The 17467-nt window shown below is 39.8% G+C and overlaps 2 protein-coding genes across 2 annotated transcripts; both read right to left on the bottom strand.

The window, feature by feature from the left end:
* Window positions 1–2262: 2262 nt before the first annotated feature.
* Window positions 2263–9230, bottom strand: LOC147335760 (placenta-specific gene 8 protein-like). Its single transcript, XM_086281790.1, has 4 exons — window positions 9077–9230; window positions 5779–5892; window positions 5441–5586; window positions 2263–2832 (listed from the first exon to the last, which is right to left on the bottom strand). Exons 2-4 carry the CDS (start codon window positions 5888–5890, stop codon window positions 2692–2694), a joined length of 399 nt encoding a protein of 132 aa, XP_086137916.1. The 5' UTR covers window positions 5891–5892; window positions 9077–9230; the 3' UTR covers window positions 2263–2691.
* A 1182-nt stretch (window positions 9231–10412) lies between these two features.
* LOC147335759 (cornifelin homolog B-like) lies at window positions 10413–17240 on the bottom strand. Its single transcript, XM_086281775.1, has 4 exons — window positions 17148–17240; window positions 13740–13847; window positions 13089–13234; window positions 10413–11542 (listed from the first exon to the last, which is right to left on the bottom strand). Exons 2-4 carry the CDS (start codon window positions 13843–13845, stop codon window positions 11405–11407), a joined length of 390 nt encoding a protein of 129 aa, XP_086137901.1. The 5' UTR covers window positions 13846–13847; window positions 17148–17240; the 3' UTR covers window positions 10413–11404.
* Between the last annotated feature and the right edge of the window lie 227 nt (window positions 17241–17467).

Raw genomic sequence — 17467 nt, 5'->3', positions numbered from 1 at the left:
CTGCTGTGTTACTGCTCTCATTAAGCCAGGTTTCAGCAGAAAGCAAAGAATCCATTTTATTGCAGGTAATTGTGTTGTTAAAATAAAGCTGATGACGTGGTAAGCATCATTTGTCATGTAGCTTTTTCCGGAAAGTAAAACAGTATTTACTGACTGCATAAAAATCATAAAAGAGGGAAGAAAGATGACGAGCCTGTTAATTATTCACTCGTAGCACGTCACTCATGTGTCCTTTGTAGGGAGTGGGGCCTGTTTGGGTCAAACATTATCAAAGTCACCGGTGCTGCTTGTGCGCGTGATCTGAGACGACTGCATGGTTTAAGGATCTGTGACTGTAGCCCAGTAGGTTTTTGTGTTTAGACTTTTGAGAAAAGGGCGAAGGTTTAAGAGACATGTTGATGGGTTTAGATTTTATTATTGTCATTTGTATTGGGAAATATTTAACCATGTATGCTTAGAGGTGTATAATCGAGTGTGTAGTGATAGGATGTGTGATCTTTAGTAGTCTGCAAAGACTGTGTGTGCATTCCAGAGTGCTCTGGCATTCACACCCACACCCTGGGAGCATGGGAGAGGTCGTACCTTATTTTATTGTTTTATGGTAGGATAAACGTAGCTATGTCAGTTTTAGTCTAAGTGCCTTTTGTTTAGATGAACTGCTGGACTTCCAGACCAGCAGGTTTAGGGAAGTCATTTATGGGGTCACACTCTGACCCCACACACACACACAGACAAGGTATTCTTTGTCCACATGTATAGAGATTGACAGACCACGTGACTTTTGCGCATTGCATGCCGGGAACTCGTGGCAAAACAATCCAAGTACCTGCATCAAATGCAAGCATTCATTCTCCGGTTCCAATACCTTCTTGCTTTTTCTTTGCCCCCCCAAAAAGGTATGTACAAAACGAAGGAGAACAATGCCGGTCCGTACAAAGACAGACTTGATGAAAAGTCAAAGAAAGGATACGAGGAAAAAATCAAAGGAGTGAAAGGGTCAGACCCTTACGAGCACACAGAGTGGACAAAAGACGTTAGCGTATTGCCCAACTTTCACCACGCTCATATTTATAATTATACGGTTCTTGGAGTGAGTGCATACACTCATGAAGTTTAGTAACTTCAGGTCACTGCAACAAGCCCAGGTACAGTTTACCGACGGATGGGTACAGGACCTTGAAATGCACCGTGAACAAAGGTAAGTTTACCAGTCTCACAAATCGTCTTCATAAATACACATTCGTTAACCGTTTATTAATAGGACCTTTGAGCTCAACGGTAATTAATTAGTAGTGGAAATAATTTCTGGTAGCATCACAGAAATGTAGCAGTGACAATAATATTGTACGCTGTAATCGTACTGGGCAATTAGTGATACAAAAAACCTGTTTTATCCTGTGAATAAAAGTATATGTTTTTGTCAATGTACCATAATAACAGAAGCGAAACACAATATTCTGTCAGGACAATTCACTATTTATGCACAATAAACAAAGGAGCATAGCGCGACAATTTCTGTTCAGCGCCAGACTTGCTTGTAACCTATATCACCAATTATGTTATGAAAATGACGCATTAACTACAACAGAAGACTTGCCTTTGTGTAAATGCTTGGAGCAGACTAACCTGTGAGCTGGAGTGTTCTGGGACGTTATATTTGGTCTTTGAATGGCTGCGATCCAGGCCATCCGTTGCCTCTTTGTTACTTCGGAAACATGGCTTGAACAATTTCTTTTCAACAACGTAATCCGATAACAACCGATCTCTTTACCCGTCGGCTTCCCGTGGCTGTCATGCGACTGGCTATTGCAGTTAATAATACAACAGCTTCTTGCCATTTTTTGTGTTTCTTTTTATTGCTGTGTGACTGATTTCAATTGAAAGCCTGCGTGCGCTAGTACCTCTTGCCACGAGTTCCCAGAATCCTTTGCGGTTTTACCCCTGAGTGACGTCACATTTTCAATCTCTATACCTATATGAAACATCATATGTTAATGAACCTATGCATATTCATATAGCCACAATAAAAGGAGTGCTATGGGGAACCTGGCTGAGAGTCTGACGGAGGTCAAGTGGGTGGAACGACACTTGGCTCCAGGCAGGTCTCCCTCATGCAGGAGTAACACAAAGAACTTCGCTACTTGTGTCTTGCTTTCTGCTGTGTAGTAAATTGTCTTGAACGTTCCAGCGAATAGGTTTATGCTACAAACTTATCACGTCTCCACAGTTGAAAAAAGTACAACAGTGCCTTGTGTAGTAGGTGAATGTGAATACTTTTTATTTTAGCACAGGTGAAACTCAACTTGGACAAAGTTATTATAAGTGTGAGTATGTTAAATGATACAGATTTTATCGACCTGGGTAAAATCTTTCCTGATGATATATGCAGTATGCTGACAAAACTCAAAACATCTGATTTAAACATATAATCTAAAGCTATAAAAACTTGCTTAGATTATATGAAACAACTATCTATTGCAGAGCAGTGAACCAAACGAGCATCAGCACTGAGCTATGAAATGCTATAAAAAAAGAATGCAGATCACATGCCAGGCTACATTTTCAGATTTCACTTCATGCTGCAGAAACAGAAGTAATATTTTCATATGTGTTTCATCGCTGTAAAACATATACATTTTTTTAAATTATCTTTGTCAGTTTCACTCAACCCACATCAAAAATGGTTGCATCTTATCCACGGATGACCTGGGTTGTGACCACCGTCGAGGCAGCAGGGTATTGGTTTTCCCTGATCTTCAGCTCACGATGCATCTGGCACCAGACACAGTGATAACACCAAAATATTTTGCAGCAGTCATCACAGCACGAGCCCTGCAGGACAGGAAAATTGAAGAGGAAGACGAGAACTTTGTGATATATTTTGAATTTCTAACAATATCCTGTTTAGTCAGCTGACGTCTGAATGTCATGCTTAGGAATGAGAATTGAGAAATGGTGTTCAGTCATTTCAGCATACAAATCAGAGTAACATACAGCATATAGTTCAGTATACAGATGAAATTAAATGATGTTTATTTTCCATCTCTCCATTTTCTTATCCAGGGCTAAGTTGTGGGGGAGCAGCCTAACAAGAGAAGCCCAGACCTCCCTCCCCCCAGCCACTTCTTCAAGCTTGTCTGGGGGAACGCCAAGGCGTTCCCAAGCCAGCCGAAAGATATTATCTCCCCAGCATGTCCTGAGTCTGCCCTCGGTCCTCCTCCCTGTGGGATGTACCCGGAACACCTCACCCAGGAGACGCCCAGGGGGCACCCTTGTGCGATGCCTGAACCACCTCAAATGCTCCTTTCAGTGTGGAGGAGCAGCAATTCTACTTTGAGCTCTTCCCAGATGACCGAACTCCTCAACCTATCTCAAAAGGAGAGGCCAGTCACCCTCCAAAGAAAATTCTTTTGCTCACTACCCACAGCTCGAAAATAACAGGCAGGTTTACAGCATGAATTTGGACATTACTTTTATTTTTATTGCATAAAAAGACGAGAGCATGATGGTAAAGTGGCATCCAGGACAGAAATAACTGTATTATGCTGCTAATACAACTTCAGCTCTTTGCAAGCACCTGCACAGACAGCATGCTAACGCTAAGCTAGCCAAGAACCCAGAGTGATGCTGAAGCTGAATGAATGCTGAGCCCAGTCCAGCACCGTGGTCAAGTGAGTTGTCTTTTGTGAGCTGTGGTGAAGCAAGCTGCTGCTGAACTTCATCAGGTAACAAACAGATGAGCGGTCGGGCTGCACCCCAAGTTTCTATTTAGATTGGCTTTTAATTAGATTCATGATGTATGTTTGATTTTTGATGTATTTTATGTATTTCTGTCTTTATATTACTGTGAAGCACTTTGTGGTTTTTATCCTGTGAAGAGTGCTAGATAAATAAATTGAATTGAAATTGAATTCTATCTGGGGGGGGGTTCTTTGTTGTTTTTTTGCTATATCACAACAACAGTTGCCTCAAGGCACTTGTAATGTAAAGACCCTACAACAATACAATCCTGTTCGTGTTTCTAATGTGGAATCACCATGGTGATCGCTTTAAAGTCTCTTTGTGCTGATTTTCATTTTTGATTTGTGTTGTCGGCTTTGTGTTCATACTTAAATACTAAGAGTAAGATCAGAGAATAAGTGAAGGAAGAAGGAATGAGGACATTTTACATCGAATAGAAATCCTAAACTATGAGGAGGAAACGTATTAGACTTAGTAGGAAAATCTTATAAAATAGGATTTAATTCATCTTATAAGTGAATTAAATTAAAGATCTGATGGAGGAGTGAATACTGTCATAATCAAAATAATACAATGTAAGCAAAGGGTTTTTTGATATCAAGGATAGCTCCTCTGATAGAAATTGCAGGGACTGTTTGAGGTCCTGAGGACTGAGACTTAGGTGGAGTGCAGGAATTATCCAGAGGAGAGCTTGTTTGATGTTGTTGTTTTAATGGCAGCTTTTTAATGAGGTGATTTTTTTCATTGGTTGTTCTCATTGTTGAGCTGCACTGAAGCAATATTGCATTGCACTCCATCTTTAAGACAATGTAGTTCAAACCTGGCAGACATCCACCAAAAAGTGGTGGATGTCAGTATGTCTTTGGCAAAAAAAAAAAAAATGCTATTCCTCAAATCACCACTCGAGAATGACTCTAAAAGTGAATCAGTCACTGCAGACCTTCGTGTTAAAAAAAAACCCAACCACTTTACAGCAGGTTTAGTGCCTTTGGCTCATCTCCCCTTTTGCAATAGGAGTGGGTTTTTTGTTTGCTGTCTCATTTTATGACTTGTTAATGTCAGGGGTGTGCCGGGCTCGTTCTGCCATTTTGCACCATTTGTACTTTCTGGAGAATTCAATAAACAGTACAATAATATGACAAACGATGAGGCTTGTTATACTTTCTAACAGCCCACCCAAGAAGTCTGTGCAGTAGTTAGGGTGAGTGAAGGTGTAGTATTTTGTTCATGTGTTACTTCAGTTGCACTAATTTACAAATATAACCATGTGTGCTTTGCGCCAATTAAAAGCTGCACTCAGCACTCCCTATTTTCATTTATGTGGTTACTTGTGGTTTGATGTTTCATCCACTTATGTTAACTTTATTTTTATTGATTTTGAGATTAATGCAACTACAGTCATCCTGAGTAGCAATAAAATATTCATCAAACCTCATCAGCAAGTGTTGACTAATACTGAAGACATTTCTTCTGTATTTTTTTAAGCTTTGTACATACATAGTATTGCTTGAAGTTTGCATTTTTTTCTCTCTTAAAGTTTAGGGATGGGGGCATTGTTCATTGTTCAGGGGGCAGTTTAGTTAGCTTAATGTAAGCTAACTACTAAGCTAACTGCTAATTACTACTAAGCTTAATACAATACAACGGTAGCATAATTTAAGCTAAATACAATAACCTTATCCTCCACTCTCACACTTACAGGGATGTTGTAGCGCTCTCTGACAGAATTGCGAAGTAAGCAGGACACCACACAGCAAAAGTCCAGGAGTGGCATTGCGCAGCACCATCCATGTTTACTGGCTGTGTCACACTGCATGCAGGGGAAACACCAATATCCGAAGCAACCTTGAAGAAAAATGTGCAGAGATGCCATATCTGTATGAATTTACCCCAGTTTTTAATAAATTCTACAAACTCTTGCGTAACCTCTGCATTATCCTGACTTCAGATACTCTGCAAAACGACTGCAAACAAAGTCTGAGGAGGTGGTTGATGCAGAAATCACTGCTGTTTGTAGGGTTTGCTGGATTCACTTACAGGAGTTCATATCAGAGCAGCAGTCACAGATGCCAGTGCTCCATTGCCCAGACTGCTGACTCATTGCAGTGGTGGTGACTACCACCTGGGTGGTTGAATGCTGGAAGGCCATTCCTGGAGCAAACGAAGTAGAAAATTAGACACAGATTGAAGAGAGTTTTTGTTGTCATTGTTGTTGCTTTTTCTTATGCCTTATTTCATTGTATTTATTCTTCTATGGTTTTCTCTTGTTCATTCACTAACTTAAGAGTTTTGGTCAGCTGTTGCTTTTAAATGAGATGTAGAGATGAAACCGACGTTAACGGGCTATAGTGGTTATAAACATGTAACATGCACAGCAGGGTGTTTTCTAGTGCATGTAAACCCCTAACAGGATCTTTGGCACTTGTCTGCCAATGGATCAATATAATTATACAGGCTATGGCTGGCTTGTAGGGCTGCCACACAGCCACACACTAAAAGCACTGAAAGCAGCCCGTGTTTCACTACCAACACTGGAGTCAAATCTCGTAATGTATCCGACCCCTCCCATACCTTCCCTGTGCACTCGGGCACCTTGCAGAACAGAGTTTAGTGTGGTTGATATAGATGGACCAAAAAGAGCAAAAAGAAATTAATCGACATTTTAGCTGTCGGGACTGCTGCTGCAGCTGCACTGCAGCAACAACAACTAGTATTACAGTTTTTTACAGTCGCTGACAAGCGCCTACCCATACTTCAGATACCTTTTCTAAACTCTTAACACAGACCCACACCTACAAAACACAATTGGCCAAATGGATAATATCCTTCCCAAAAATACACTTTGTTAAATATATACTAACTCCTCATTTCAAAATTAGAACACATCTTTCTCTGCACACACTAACTGTACAAAAACACTATAAATCTGACTCAAAATGAAATTAGTCTGTCAAAGAATAACACTTGTTTTCACTTCACAAGGTACATGCAGTCAATCAAAGTACACCAGGTTTCAAAATACTGGCTATCATTGACATTACAAAAACTGCATAGACATTTATGTTTCAGTTTCACAGGTATTTGCATGCGAAACATGCAATCCACCATATTGACACCAGAAATGTCTTGGTTGGTAACTGTATGTCCACATGTACAGTAATGTTCACATTCAAAAGCATTCCAGTAAAAAGCAAACAAGTTTTTGTTTCTTTACTGTTTACCACAGGAGGTACAGTAGAAACACGGTATGATAGGACAGAGAAAGTTTTACAGTATTGCTTACAGTGAACAAAATATCCATGAAACACACAAGAGCATTCTGAACAAAAAAACAACAGCAAAAAGCCAAGATAAAAAGGGGGGGAGGGGGAGGGGGGCTATAAAAAGGCAAAAGATTTGCATCTAATCTCTGCGATCTTCAGGGTTAGGCCACATGTTTTCATCAACATCACATCTGATGTTATCCAAGTCGATGCACCTGGGATAAAACCGCCTGGTATGTCGGATCCACCGACATATCATTGCAGAAGCAGAGGTTTTTATACTGTATCTAAGGTTTGGGATATTGTTTTTGCTATTGTGGGATGTTGTGTGTTAACATTCGTAGATACTACAAAAACAGTTCATGATTTTGCTGGGAGGTATAGCTTGTCTGTTAAGAAAATGTAAGCATTGTGGAAATGTGTTCACTGACTGCATATTGGGTGAACACGACATGAAATGTGTGACTGGTATGGCCACAACAGACCGATGCTGTGCTAATTGTGTTTAGAGTTTTGCAAATGTGACAACTGTTTGGACAAACGCTTGTTAGCGACTGTAAAAAACTGTAAGTCCTCACAGTCCAGATGCTGAGACTGCTAGCACCAGCTGTGGAGAAGTGCAGGAGAAAGGACAGCAGTCGTCACTCTGTTTCCCATTCCCTTGTTAGCCTGTGTTTGTATATATTATCTCAGTCTTCCCTTGCTCTTTGTTATGTTCTCCCTCGTGCTGTGTTTTCTTCTTTCTCTGCTCTCCAGTAAGATTCCTTTTCATGAGATTATTTTTCCCTAACCTGCATTATGTTTACAAGCCTTTTCCAATCTTACTGATCAAAGGTCTTCAACTGCACACACAGTGATTTTAATGGTACTGTCCAGAAAATACTACGTCTAGATGAGCAGATTCAACTCTCTAGGGCTATTATGCAGAGCTTTGTTGCAATAGATGCTCAGGCAGTTGCTTTATATATGACAGGTGTGTAGTTTTCTGCCTGTATTTTATATTGAACCTTTTTGTGCTTTTCAAATGTCATAGTTTCCTTGTGTTTGTAAAATCCACTGATAGATCCTGTTGAGCTGTCCATGTTTGGGACAGCTCAACTGTCACATGTTTCCAATACCATCTTGTTCACGTTAGCACCCTTTGCTACAAGACTGATAAACTGCATATGAATTTATCAAGTTGATAACCAGCTTTGTGTGCTCACATAGCCTGACTATGTACAGTGAAGCTGTACATGAAAGATATTTCAGTTGCCCTTGCTTCATGGCACACAGCCTTCGCAAGATAAGATAAGTTACCGTGGAGGTAATAATTTCCATTTCCACGTGTTTTACCAAAAGTTGTAGTTGTATCATAATAACTTAAAACAGGGACTTTAGAGATTAATGGAGGTGCCTGGGGGATAACAAATTTATCTACACCAGTTCTGCAATGTAAGATGCACACTACACTGTACAGAGATCCATAAACTACAATTTGCTGTAATACACACACAGTGAAGTGACTCTTTTAAATTAACTGGTTGAGGTCAAACCCAACACACTTGTCCCAATCAGGATATCAGTCAACCACCTCCCTGAGCTCCACCTTCACCCCTATACTGAAACATAACACACCAAAAATAGAATAAAGAAATGTTGAACTTGTGTGAACACAAGCCAATACATGGAAATTCCATGTACCTGATACCAGGCCGATTACACCCTTGGTCATGGGGCATATTATAAACTTACTTCAGATATCTTAGAAATAATATCTTAATTAATATACAAAAAAATTCCTAGCTAACATTAATCTACTTATAGTCTATTACCAACTAGTCTAACAGTCCTATAAGATTCATTAATTTATGAGTATAAACTGCAAAACTATGCTTATAATAATTAGATGTCCAGTTTTTTGTGCTATTTTTCTTGAGGCAGTATGAAGTGCGTGTAAACCCGTGTGCTGCAAGTATTCCTCTGACTGGCTCACAACACCACACTGGGAAAATGATAGCAAACTGTACTATTAGGTCGCAAAGACTGCTAACTGCTTTAAGATGTTTGCCAGTATAGAAAGTTGTCCTTACCTTTTCTCTGCTTCTCTGCGTTATGAGTAAAATGAGAGCAAGTCCAACCTATGACTGTAAATTGTGACGGGAGTGGTCAAGTGTGGGTTGAAGGCTCTGCTCACTTTCAATTTTCAAAGAAACCACCTCTCTGACAGAGAAAGACGAACAGTTACACACGCTTTCATTCCAGGATAGATAAGAATAGATGAAACACTCAAGGCCAAAAAAGTTCAGTTCCAATAAAACGAGAGTTAAGCGTGAGAGTTACTGACCGTGTCGAGTTTTATGCAGTTTATAGTGCATCATTTATTATTACTTTATGAAAATCACCTTGCTGTGAACTTTTTGACTTGTGCTCTAGTGGTGCCTGTCTGTATTTCTGACTTCATAACATCACACTACAAAGAAAAGATCAGGCAAAAGTGCTATGGACTGTAACAGAGGGTTTATGGTCATGCACCTCTATAAAAGCAGTAGCGGAGCATTCAGATGTCTGTTAACAAAACAATTCACCCCAAGGACAGACTGTGCAATGCTCAGAGAAACACAAGAGATAAAAGTTGCAAAGTTCCATGTAAACAAACCACAAGCAAAATGTCCTTTCAACATGAAGCTTTGCTGTAGATTAAAGAATTAAAATGTTTTAAAACAGCTCAGCCAGAAAGTTCAGCAACATTTTGATTTACTCAAATCCCTCAGTCGTCATTGGTCTCTTCGGGCCCATGGCTTGTTTGGTCGGTAAACACTGCAAACCAAGCTGAGTAAGCTGGTGGTGTCAAGTGCTGAAGTAAAATCCCCTCATTCAAATTTATTTTACTAACACGTTAAATGTAAATGAATGACTGCAGTAGAGCAGAATTTAGGGATGTCTCAATGAAACCAGGTCTGAATACAACAGCTGGATATAGTTTGATTTAGATCATCTAAGTGGGTGCCAAATATTTCTTCTTTGGTCTTGATCCTGAAGACAATGGATTCATCAGAACCAGAATATAAAAGACATTTGAGCCCTTTTAGGAGCGTTTAGGAGTTATTGTTATGCTTAAAATATTAATGAAGGGTCTGTGTAATGTCTGTACGACGGCCTGTCGGCTCAGTAGATCGAAAAGCATAATACGATTAGCTATGAAAGGTGGTCACGGTGTGTACTAGCATTGTTAATTGATGAGCGGTTTCCAACACAGAGGTGAGAGGAGTAAGGAGTTTGTGTAAGTGGGTGTCTCACGTTGCTTATAAACTCTTCCCTCATTTCACTGCCAATGAAGTTCCTTCAAAATTATTGGCTGGTGTAAAAAGTTGAATTTAATGGTATCTGGTCAAATGAAATGTATTTGATTGCTATACATTCAGCTATAACTAAGCACAGTTTCCATAAGTTTAAGCATGTGAATGAATAAACCTTTAATTTGGCATTTTTCAGTTGCATTTGTGTCATCATGTTTACAGAGGGTGAAAAATCTGTTCTTGTAAAAGTGTAAAGGGACAGACTCACGTTTGCCAAAAGACTTTTTATTTATTTTAAAGAGTACAAGAGAGCCATTAAATGAATACTAATATTTGGGTGCTGGGTGTTTAAATAAGATGTTTCTTTTTCTTATACACCAAATCCTGTCTTAGTATAAGAAAAAGGGTCAGTTTAAACACTAACTCTCAGTTCAACATATGCGCATAAAGGTTTACATACTACAAGGATTTATAGATTGTTTCCACTGTCTCCATAATTAAAAGTAAAATAACAGGTTTAATGCAGCCTGGACAGTGAACATAACAAGAGTTGCATAAATGTGGAGGCTGTGCTAACATCTGTACTGATGCAGAGGGCAGTGTTGGGCTGTATGTTTTTTACATGTGAACCATTATAAATGAAGGATATAACTCACATCTATTAAACTATTAAACACAGGAAAAGGTTCCCCTTGTTTTGGTCACAGTAGTGGTTTTCAGGTCATCGAGGTGAGGTTATACAGGTCCCTGGGTGTGTTTCGGAGATTCCCAGGATGAGATGTAAAGTGATAAATGTGGTGATGTCTGGTGAGATTAGGTCAAACTCGTCACTTCAAAATAAGCTTCTCACAAAAATACAGTGAGCTAGCACTGTTATTTGGATCCCTGCATAACCATTCTTATTACTTGTTACATGAAATTAGCTCTGCAAACAATGAATGACAGTGAGCTAGGCTAATAACACACTACAGGTTAATTTACATTAAAGGTTAGTTTACAGCTCTCAAAATTCAACTGAGGTCAAAATGCTTTGAGATGACTGTTACATGCAGATAAAACAGAAGTGGATTGAAACATGTGGCTTTGAATGGGACACATGCCTTTGATCCAGAGCAAAACTGTTTACAGCATGGCTTGTGTGGTGATCACAGTCGAGGTGGCGGGCTGCTGGCTTTCTCTGATCTTCAGCTCGCGATGCATCTGGCACCAGACGCACGAGTAACACCAACATACCTTGCAGCAGTCATCGATGAACGAGCCCTACAGGATGGAGGAGAGGAAGCAGCAAGAGTTATCGGGATTGAATTTGTAGCTGTCGTGATTGTACCTGTTTAAATGTCCCTGTTCACGTTGCTTTGTACTGAACTGAACTGAAACTAACACGACTAGAAAGAGAAACAGGGAGGAGCGATTTTTTTCAAATCTTTATGCAACTCAAAACAACCTCTCTATTTCCTCAAAACTTTATCTGTCTGTAGCCAGTTTCCTTGCTGTTAACTGTCAGGATGTCAGTGAAGGACCACACACAAGCAGGATTTAGAGAGGTTTCCTTTCCTTCAGTGAGACAGAGGAAAATAACAGATGGAGTCTGATTTGCAGTAATTTCAATGAGCTCTGCATTGGTCTTTTTCTACCTGCTCAAAGATCCTCTATATTCACTTACTGTCAACTGTTAAATATTGGCAAACAGGGCTAATAAAAGCAGTGAGAGTAACATGAACAGTAAAAAATACTGAGTGGCAAAACATCTATGAGAGTTAGAGATTAGAATAGCTTTCCATTTCCTCTTCCTCTAATTTGGTCAGCAGGCACTTCTCTATGCTTCTCTCTCTCTCTCTGTGTTTATGAATAAAAATTAGTTTATGCCAGATGCCCTTCCTGATGCAACTCTAATGGGACTTTTGTCTCCTTCCAGGATTGAGCTAGTGCTTGTTAGCTGAATGTGTTACCCACAACCAGAGATGGGCAGTAACGCGTTACGCGTTACTTGTAAAGATTAAAACTGATAAAACAAGTTTAAAAAAAGAGACTTTTCCATTTGATTACATTTTGTATGATGGATTATGCAGAAAAAGTAGAATTGGGCTGAAAGATCTATCGCTTTATCACCTATTCAGGTTGTAAATCGTGTTTTTAAAAAGTAACTAAGTAACTAAGTAATTAATTACTTTTGAAAATAAGTAATCAGTAAAGTAATGGGATTTTTTTTTTTTCAAGTAACTTGACCAACACTGCCCACAACTATAGTTTGTTAATGTTAGCTTTTATCTCTACTCTACCCTATCATCAACATACTGTCATTTCGGACTCCAAATAGCCAACATGGTGAGGAACCTAAAGTTAAAGCTTTCCTCAAACCAATGAGTGACATCATAGTGATGTCACAGTGGCCACAGCCACAGGGTGAGTCATTAACCCTGGTTCCAGAAACAGAAAACATAAATCAACAGGAAGTCATGTGACTGTGAAGCCAGTCTATAGTTAATCATTTGCTTTTTATCCAGTGTGATGTTTGTTGAATAGTCGGTTGAGTAAGTTGAGAAATAACACGTATTAAAGATCTAATAATCACATCAAAAATGAGAGAGCTGGATGGAGGGCAGCCGACAGATGAGACACCAAAAGACGATGAAAGGTGAGGAAGAGGTGATATGGCACAATAAAAGAAAAAGTTATGAGAATTCAGCCATTAGGTACTGCACAATGTTTGACATTTTATATTAATTTCACTATAAAACATATGCCCTCAAATGTTTCAAAATCCTAGCAACACGCCTGCTGCCCTTCATCTCTAACCCAGCCTTACAGGGATGTTGTGGCGCTCTCTGATGGACTGACGGAGTAAGCAGGAAACCACCCCGCAAACATCCAGGAGTGGCATTGCACAGCACCATCCATGTTTACTGGCTGTCTGACACTGCATGCAGGGGAAACACCAGAAGCCGCAGCAACCTTGAAACAAAACAGAAAAAGAGAAAATGGGGAAAAAAAGAAGGGAATAGGGAATAATCTTGCCAGTATGTAATCCTCATTTCACTAGGTTTCAGGTAGTTTTCTGGGTTTTTAAACACTTCCCCTTCTGCTCATTGTCACTTCTGTCTTCTTGTTTCCTGAGCGTGTGCCTCTGTTCTTCTTCTTATGATCTGGTGATGTTTGGTTTGGTCATTTCATTGCAAGGGTCATTCGTTACCCTGGAATATTCAGCTGCCGTTGGTTCAAATAATAACTTGCCAGTGGATTTCTGGGAGGAAGCCAGAGTAACAACAGGAAACCAGGCAGGAGAACATTCAACAGTGCTAAGCACTCCAACAGAGTGCTGCATTTAAGTTCCTGTGCCAATTAGAGAATCTCAGATTTCTGGAGAAGAGCATAATATAATCAAAAGCTCCATAATGCAACTGATTGGACAATCTGAGGAGATGGTTGATGCAGAAATGACTGCTGAGTGTTCACTTACAGCTGTTCATATCAACACAGCATTCACAGAGGTCGGTGCTCCACTGCCCAGGGTTCTGATTGGTGGTGATTGTCACCACCTGGTTGGTCTGCTGGTGGCCAGCCATGCCTGGAGGAGACAGCGTGAAGTGTGACAGAAGTTATTGCTGCTACGCATGGAGAAATCCAAGGGTAGAATTTGAGAAAGGTAACAGGCTGGTTTGTTACATATATAACAGGATGTTTCCTGATTCATTTAAATCACTACAAATAGCTGGAGTGAGATGTGCAAAGAATTTGCGTGCAGTGCACTCTTCTGTCCTCTGGACCCCATGCCACCAACCATCCTCAAATCATGCCTGTGCACTTTGTGTACCATCATGGTGGACATCATCTGAAACCAGCGGAGCCCTGTACTATGAAGTACAGTTCGGCATATCCAGAGTATCTTTCTGTTATCTGCATTCCTTTACCCTGAAACAGGCGATTAGGATCAGGTGAGCTTTGTCGCACAAAGCTGGTTATCAACTTGCTATCCAACTGACGCAAGTGAGAAACTTTACACCATCCCAGGCTCCCAACAGAGGTCCATGGGATTTTTCAGGAAAGGTGACACCATTTTCTGGAGAATTCATTGGTCGGTAGGCAGTGATGTCATACCTGCTCATCTCTATATTACAATGACAAATTGAGCTTCAACACCTGACAGGTTAAAAGCAGTATGGGGCAGGAGGTAGGCTAACAGGCTACTATCAGTCCTACAGTATGTCCTCCACTCTTGTGGAGGCCTGTCTGTGAGGTAAATGGCAAGAATATGTGAACTAAAAATCACAGTGTGACCAGAAATGAGGGTTGAAATGAGAGGAGATTTCAGACCAGGGGCGGAGCGTGGGGGTGGCTTACGGGGCTTAAGCCCGGGTTGTTTTGTCAGAAGCCCGGGGTATTTTGGAGTGTAATTTTTTCATAGTTAGATGCCTGGCTGACAACTGTATAAAACAAAAAGTACACACAATATTCGAAGCACATAGTGCACACTGTGGGAATTTACGACTGTGCGTGAATCCCCCCCTGATATTGGTATGATCCAAGCTCAGGCACTAAGCGACTGAGCGAGGGGGCGGGGGGAGCTGCTGCCCGTGAGTGCGCTGTTGGAGAAACGGAGCCAGCCATACTAAGGAGAGCTTAAGTTTGAGCAGGTACCAAAGCAAATCATTCATACCGTACAAATAATGTAAATATGACGGTGCATCACGAAAGATTGATATGAAACTGATCACTTGACCAATATTACGTTACTTGCTCTTCAAGTGAATCAACAAATGGCGAAATGAAAAGCCAAACAAATGCTATTTTTTAGAGAGTCTTAGCTTACGTGTGTTTATTTCATATTTTCAGTTCTTACCCTCCCCGACTAATTCGGTTTCAGTTATGTACTGAAATATAAGAATGGACATTAGAGGGTTCTTTCAAAGAAAAAACTCAGGTAAATGTTATTTTATATATTATGCTTACTATGTTGTTCAGTATATTTCTATGCAAAACAAGAGGGACTTCAGTACACAGCAGGATATTCACATTTGTAACCAGATATTTACATACACTTTAGGGAGAAAACATAAAACATTTTTACTGTACAACATCAATTTAGAGTAAACTTTTGTTTTAGATAAATATTGAAATATATTTTGAATTAGTTAAATGTCAGAATAAAGAGAGACAGAGCTGTCTATTTTTTATCACTTTCATTAAATTTAGGAGTACATGTACACTAAGTTTGTTAATTAATAAGAAAACTCCAGACGATTCCATTCTGAGCTGAAGAAGCTTCTGATAGGTTAGTAGAGTCCATGTGAGTAAATTGGTGGCACACCTGTGGATGCATATAAGGCAAAACACAGAGCCTGTTTCTTTGACATGGGAAAATCCAGAGATGTCAACCAAAACACCAGGAAAAGAATCGTGGAGCTCCATAAGTGTGGCTCAATTTGAATACAATTTGGTGCCATTTGCAATTAAAAAACACAGACAGTTTCTCTCTTTACTCTTAAAGTTAACAAATATGTTTTTTATATTTATCAATCTAAAAAAATAAACATTTAGTCTGATTTGATGTTACAATTAAAAAAGTGTTTGTGTTTTGATCTGAAGAGTTTGTAAATATCTGGTTTCAACTGTATATTTGATGATTGTCAGCACAAAGAGGGAGAGAGAGGAACAGAGATTGAGATGGAGAATGAGGACAGAACAGAGATGAACAAGAGCAGGTGAGACACACATGTTAGTCAAATGGTTGCTTACTAAAAGTATCACTGTATCATAGGTACTCATGTATCTCGTACCTAGTGTTTCTTTTTAGGTTTGCTATTTTTCAAATTCTATATTTATTAAGTTCTGCAGGCTTGTTTGCACAACAAGGCTAAATAATTATATAAACTTTTCTCAATCTAAATATTGTACTTTGGTAGAATTAAATAAATAAGTGTAGTGCAGGTCTATGATGATTTTTAGTGCTACTATCATCTAGTTCTGATTCTTGTTCTGTCTTGGTTAAGTCCTCAGTAATCCTGCTTTTGAACTGTTGTAGTCCTGTTTTAATTCTGGATCAGTTCTGGGTCTGGTTGAATTGGGGTTTAGTCCCTGTGTCTTGATACAGCCCCGACTTTGTTCTGTCTTGCTGCTCAATTAAAAAACTAGTTTAAGGTGTCCTGCATGTGTGATATATATATTTCCCTATATGAAGTCATTCTTTTTTGAACAAAACTCAAAACAGAGCCTATTAATCTTTCAGTCATTTCTACACCCCCCCCCCCCCCCCCCCTCAAAAAAAAAAAAAATCCCACATGCATACTACCCTTTAGGGCTAAGCCCCGGGTGTTTCAAATGTCTGGCTCCTCCTCTGTTTCAGACTGTCCAGATTTATGTGCATTTCACATTTATTTGCATATTAAATGTGAACAGTTCATTAGTGGCCAAGCTTATGACCACTAAGGACTGTTTCGTACATTGATGATTTATTCAAACAATCAAAACATGCATGAGAGATACGCATTAACAAATAAAGGCGGGGGCAGAATTCTGTTTGGTGTCCTTGATTAAGATAAGAAAGGCATTTCTGGTCGCTCCCTTATTTCCTACAAGAACAGAGTTTACATCAGATGACCCTTCCCTCAACCCAGACTTGGAACTAGCATTATGTGTACACTAGCTTCTGACCCAGCTTGGACAGGAATCCCCAAAAACCAAACATCAATAATTAGTGTCAAGCAAGACAAATTACTAGATTTGACAGAATAGATAGACTATATGGCAAACTATGGTTAAACCAGGCTGGGAAAAAAAACATTGAATGTCTTGTCCCCCCACAAGCTTTACATGTTAATCACTACACAGAAATACTAAGCTGTTCATCAATATGAAAAGTTAGTCTTACCGTTTCTCTGATTCTCTGAGCGTTGAAAAAAAATTAGATGAAGTTGAGAAATCCCAGCACTAAACTGGAAATGAGAGAGGGGGGTGTGGACACACTAGCTTCTAGGGGTGGGGCCAGAAGCAGGACGTGGAGATGGGGGGGTGAGGGTACTAGCTCCTGCCATGAAATATGATTATCCTCCTATTGTCCCCTGACTGAAGCCATTGGACTGTCCATTCATTTTCTTCCACTTATCTATTTTGCAGCCATGACTGGAGTGTATCTCAGCTGCTATAGTACCAGAGGCAGGGTACAGCCCATGGACAGGCTAACACAGAGAG

The sequence above is a fragment of the Aulonocara sp. 'chitande type north' Nkhata Bay genome, linkage group LG3 (assembly GCF_057382095.1).
Source record: "Aulonocara sp. 'chitande type north' Nkhata Bay isolate Kocher_YH1m ecotype deep benthic linkage group LG3, A_spYH_male_GT1.1, whole genome shotgun sequence".
Classification (NCBI taxonomy): Eukaryota; Metazoa; Chordata; class Actinopteri; order Cichliformes; family Cichlidae; genus Aulonocara; species Aulonocara sp. 'chitande type north' Nkhata Bay.
This window is presented reverse-complemented; position numbering and strand designations above follow the sequence as displayed.

What these genes read in the sequence shown, in the direction of transcription:
- LOC147335760 (XM_086281790.1), bottom strand. Translation starts at nt 5,890, where the DNA reads ATGGCCTTCCAGCATTCAACCACCCAGGTGGTAGTCACCACCACTGCA. An exon ending in CTGCTCTGATATGAACTCCT is followed by an intron (nt 5,587 to 5,778) that starts GTAAGTGAATCC and finishes TTTTTCTTCAAG; the next exon opens with GTTGCTTCGGATATTGGTGT. An exon ending in GAGAGCGCTACAACATCCCT is followed by an intron (nt 2,833 to 5,440) that starts GTAAGTGTGAGA and finishes CCTGTCCTGCAG; the next exon opens with GGCTCGTGCTGTGATGACTG.
- LOC147335759 (XM_086281775.1), bottom strand. Translation starts at nt 13,845, where the DNA reads ATGGCTGGCCACCAGCAGACCAACCAGGTGGTGACAATCACCACCAAT. An exon ending in CTGTGTTGATATGAACAGCT is followed by an intron (nt 13,235 to 13,739) that starts GTAAGTGAACAC and finishes TTTTGTTTCAAG; the next exon opens with GTTGCTGCGGCTTCTGGTGT. An exon ending in GAGAGCGCCACAACATCCCT is followed by an intron (nt 11,543 to 13,088) that starts GTAAGGCTGGGT and finishes TCCATCCTGTAG; the next exon opens with GGCTCGTTCATCGATGACTG.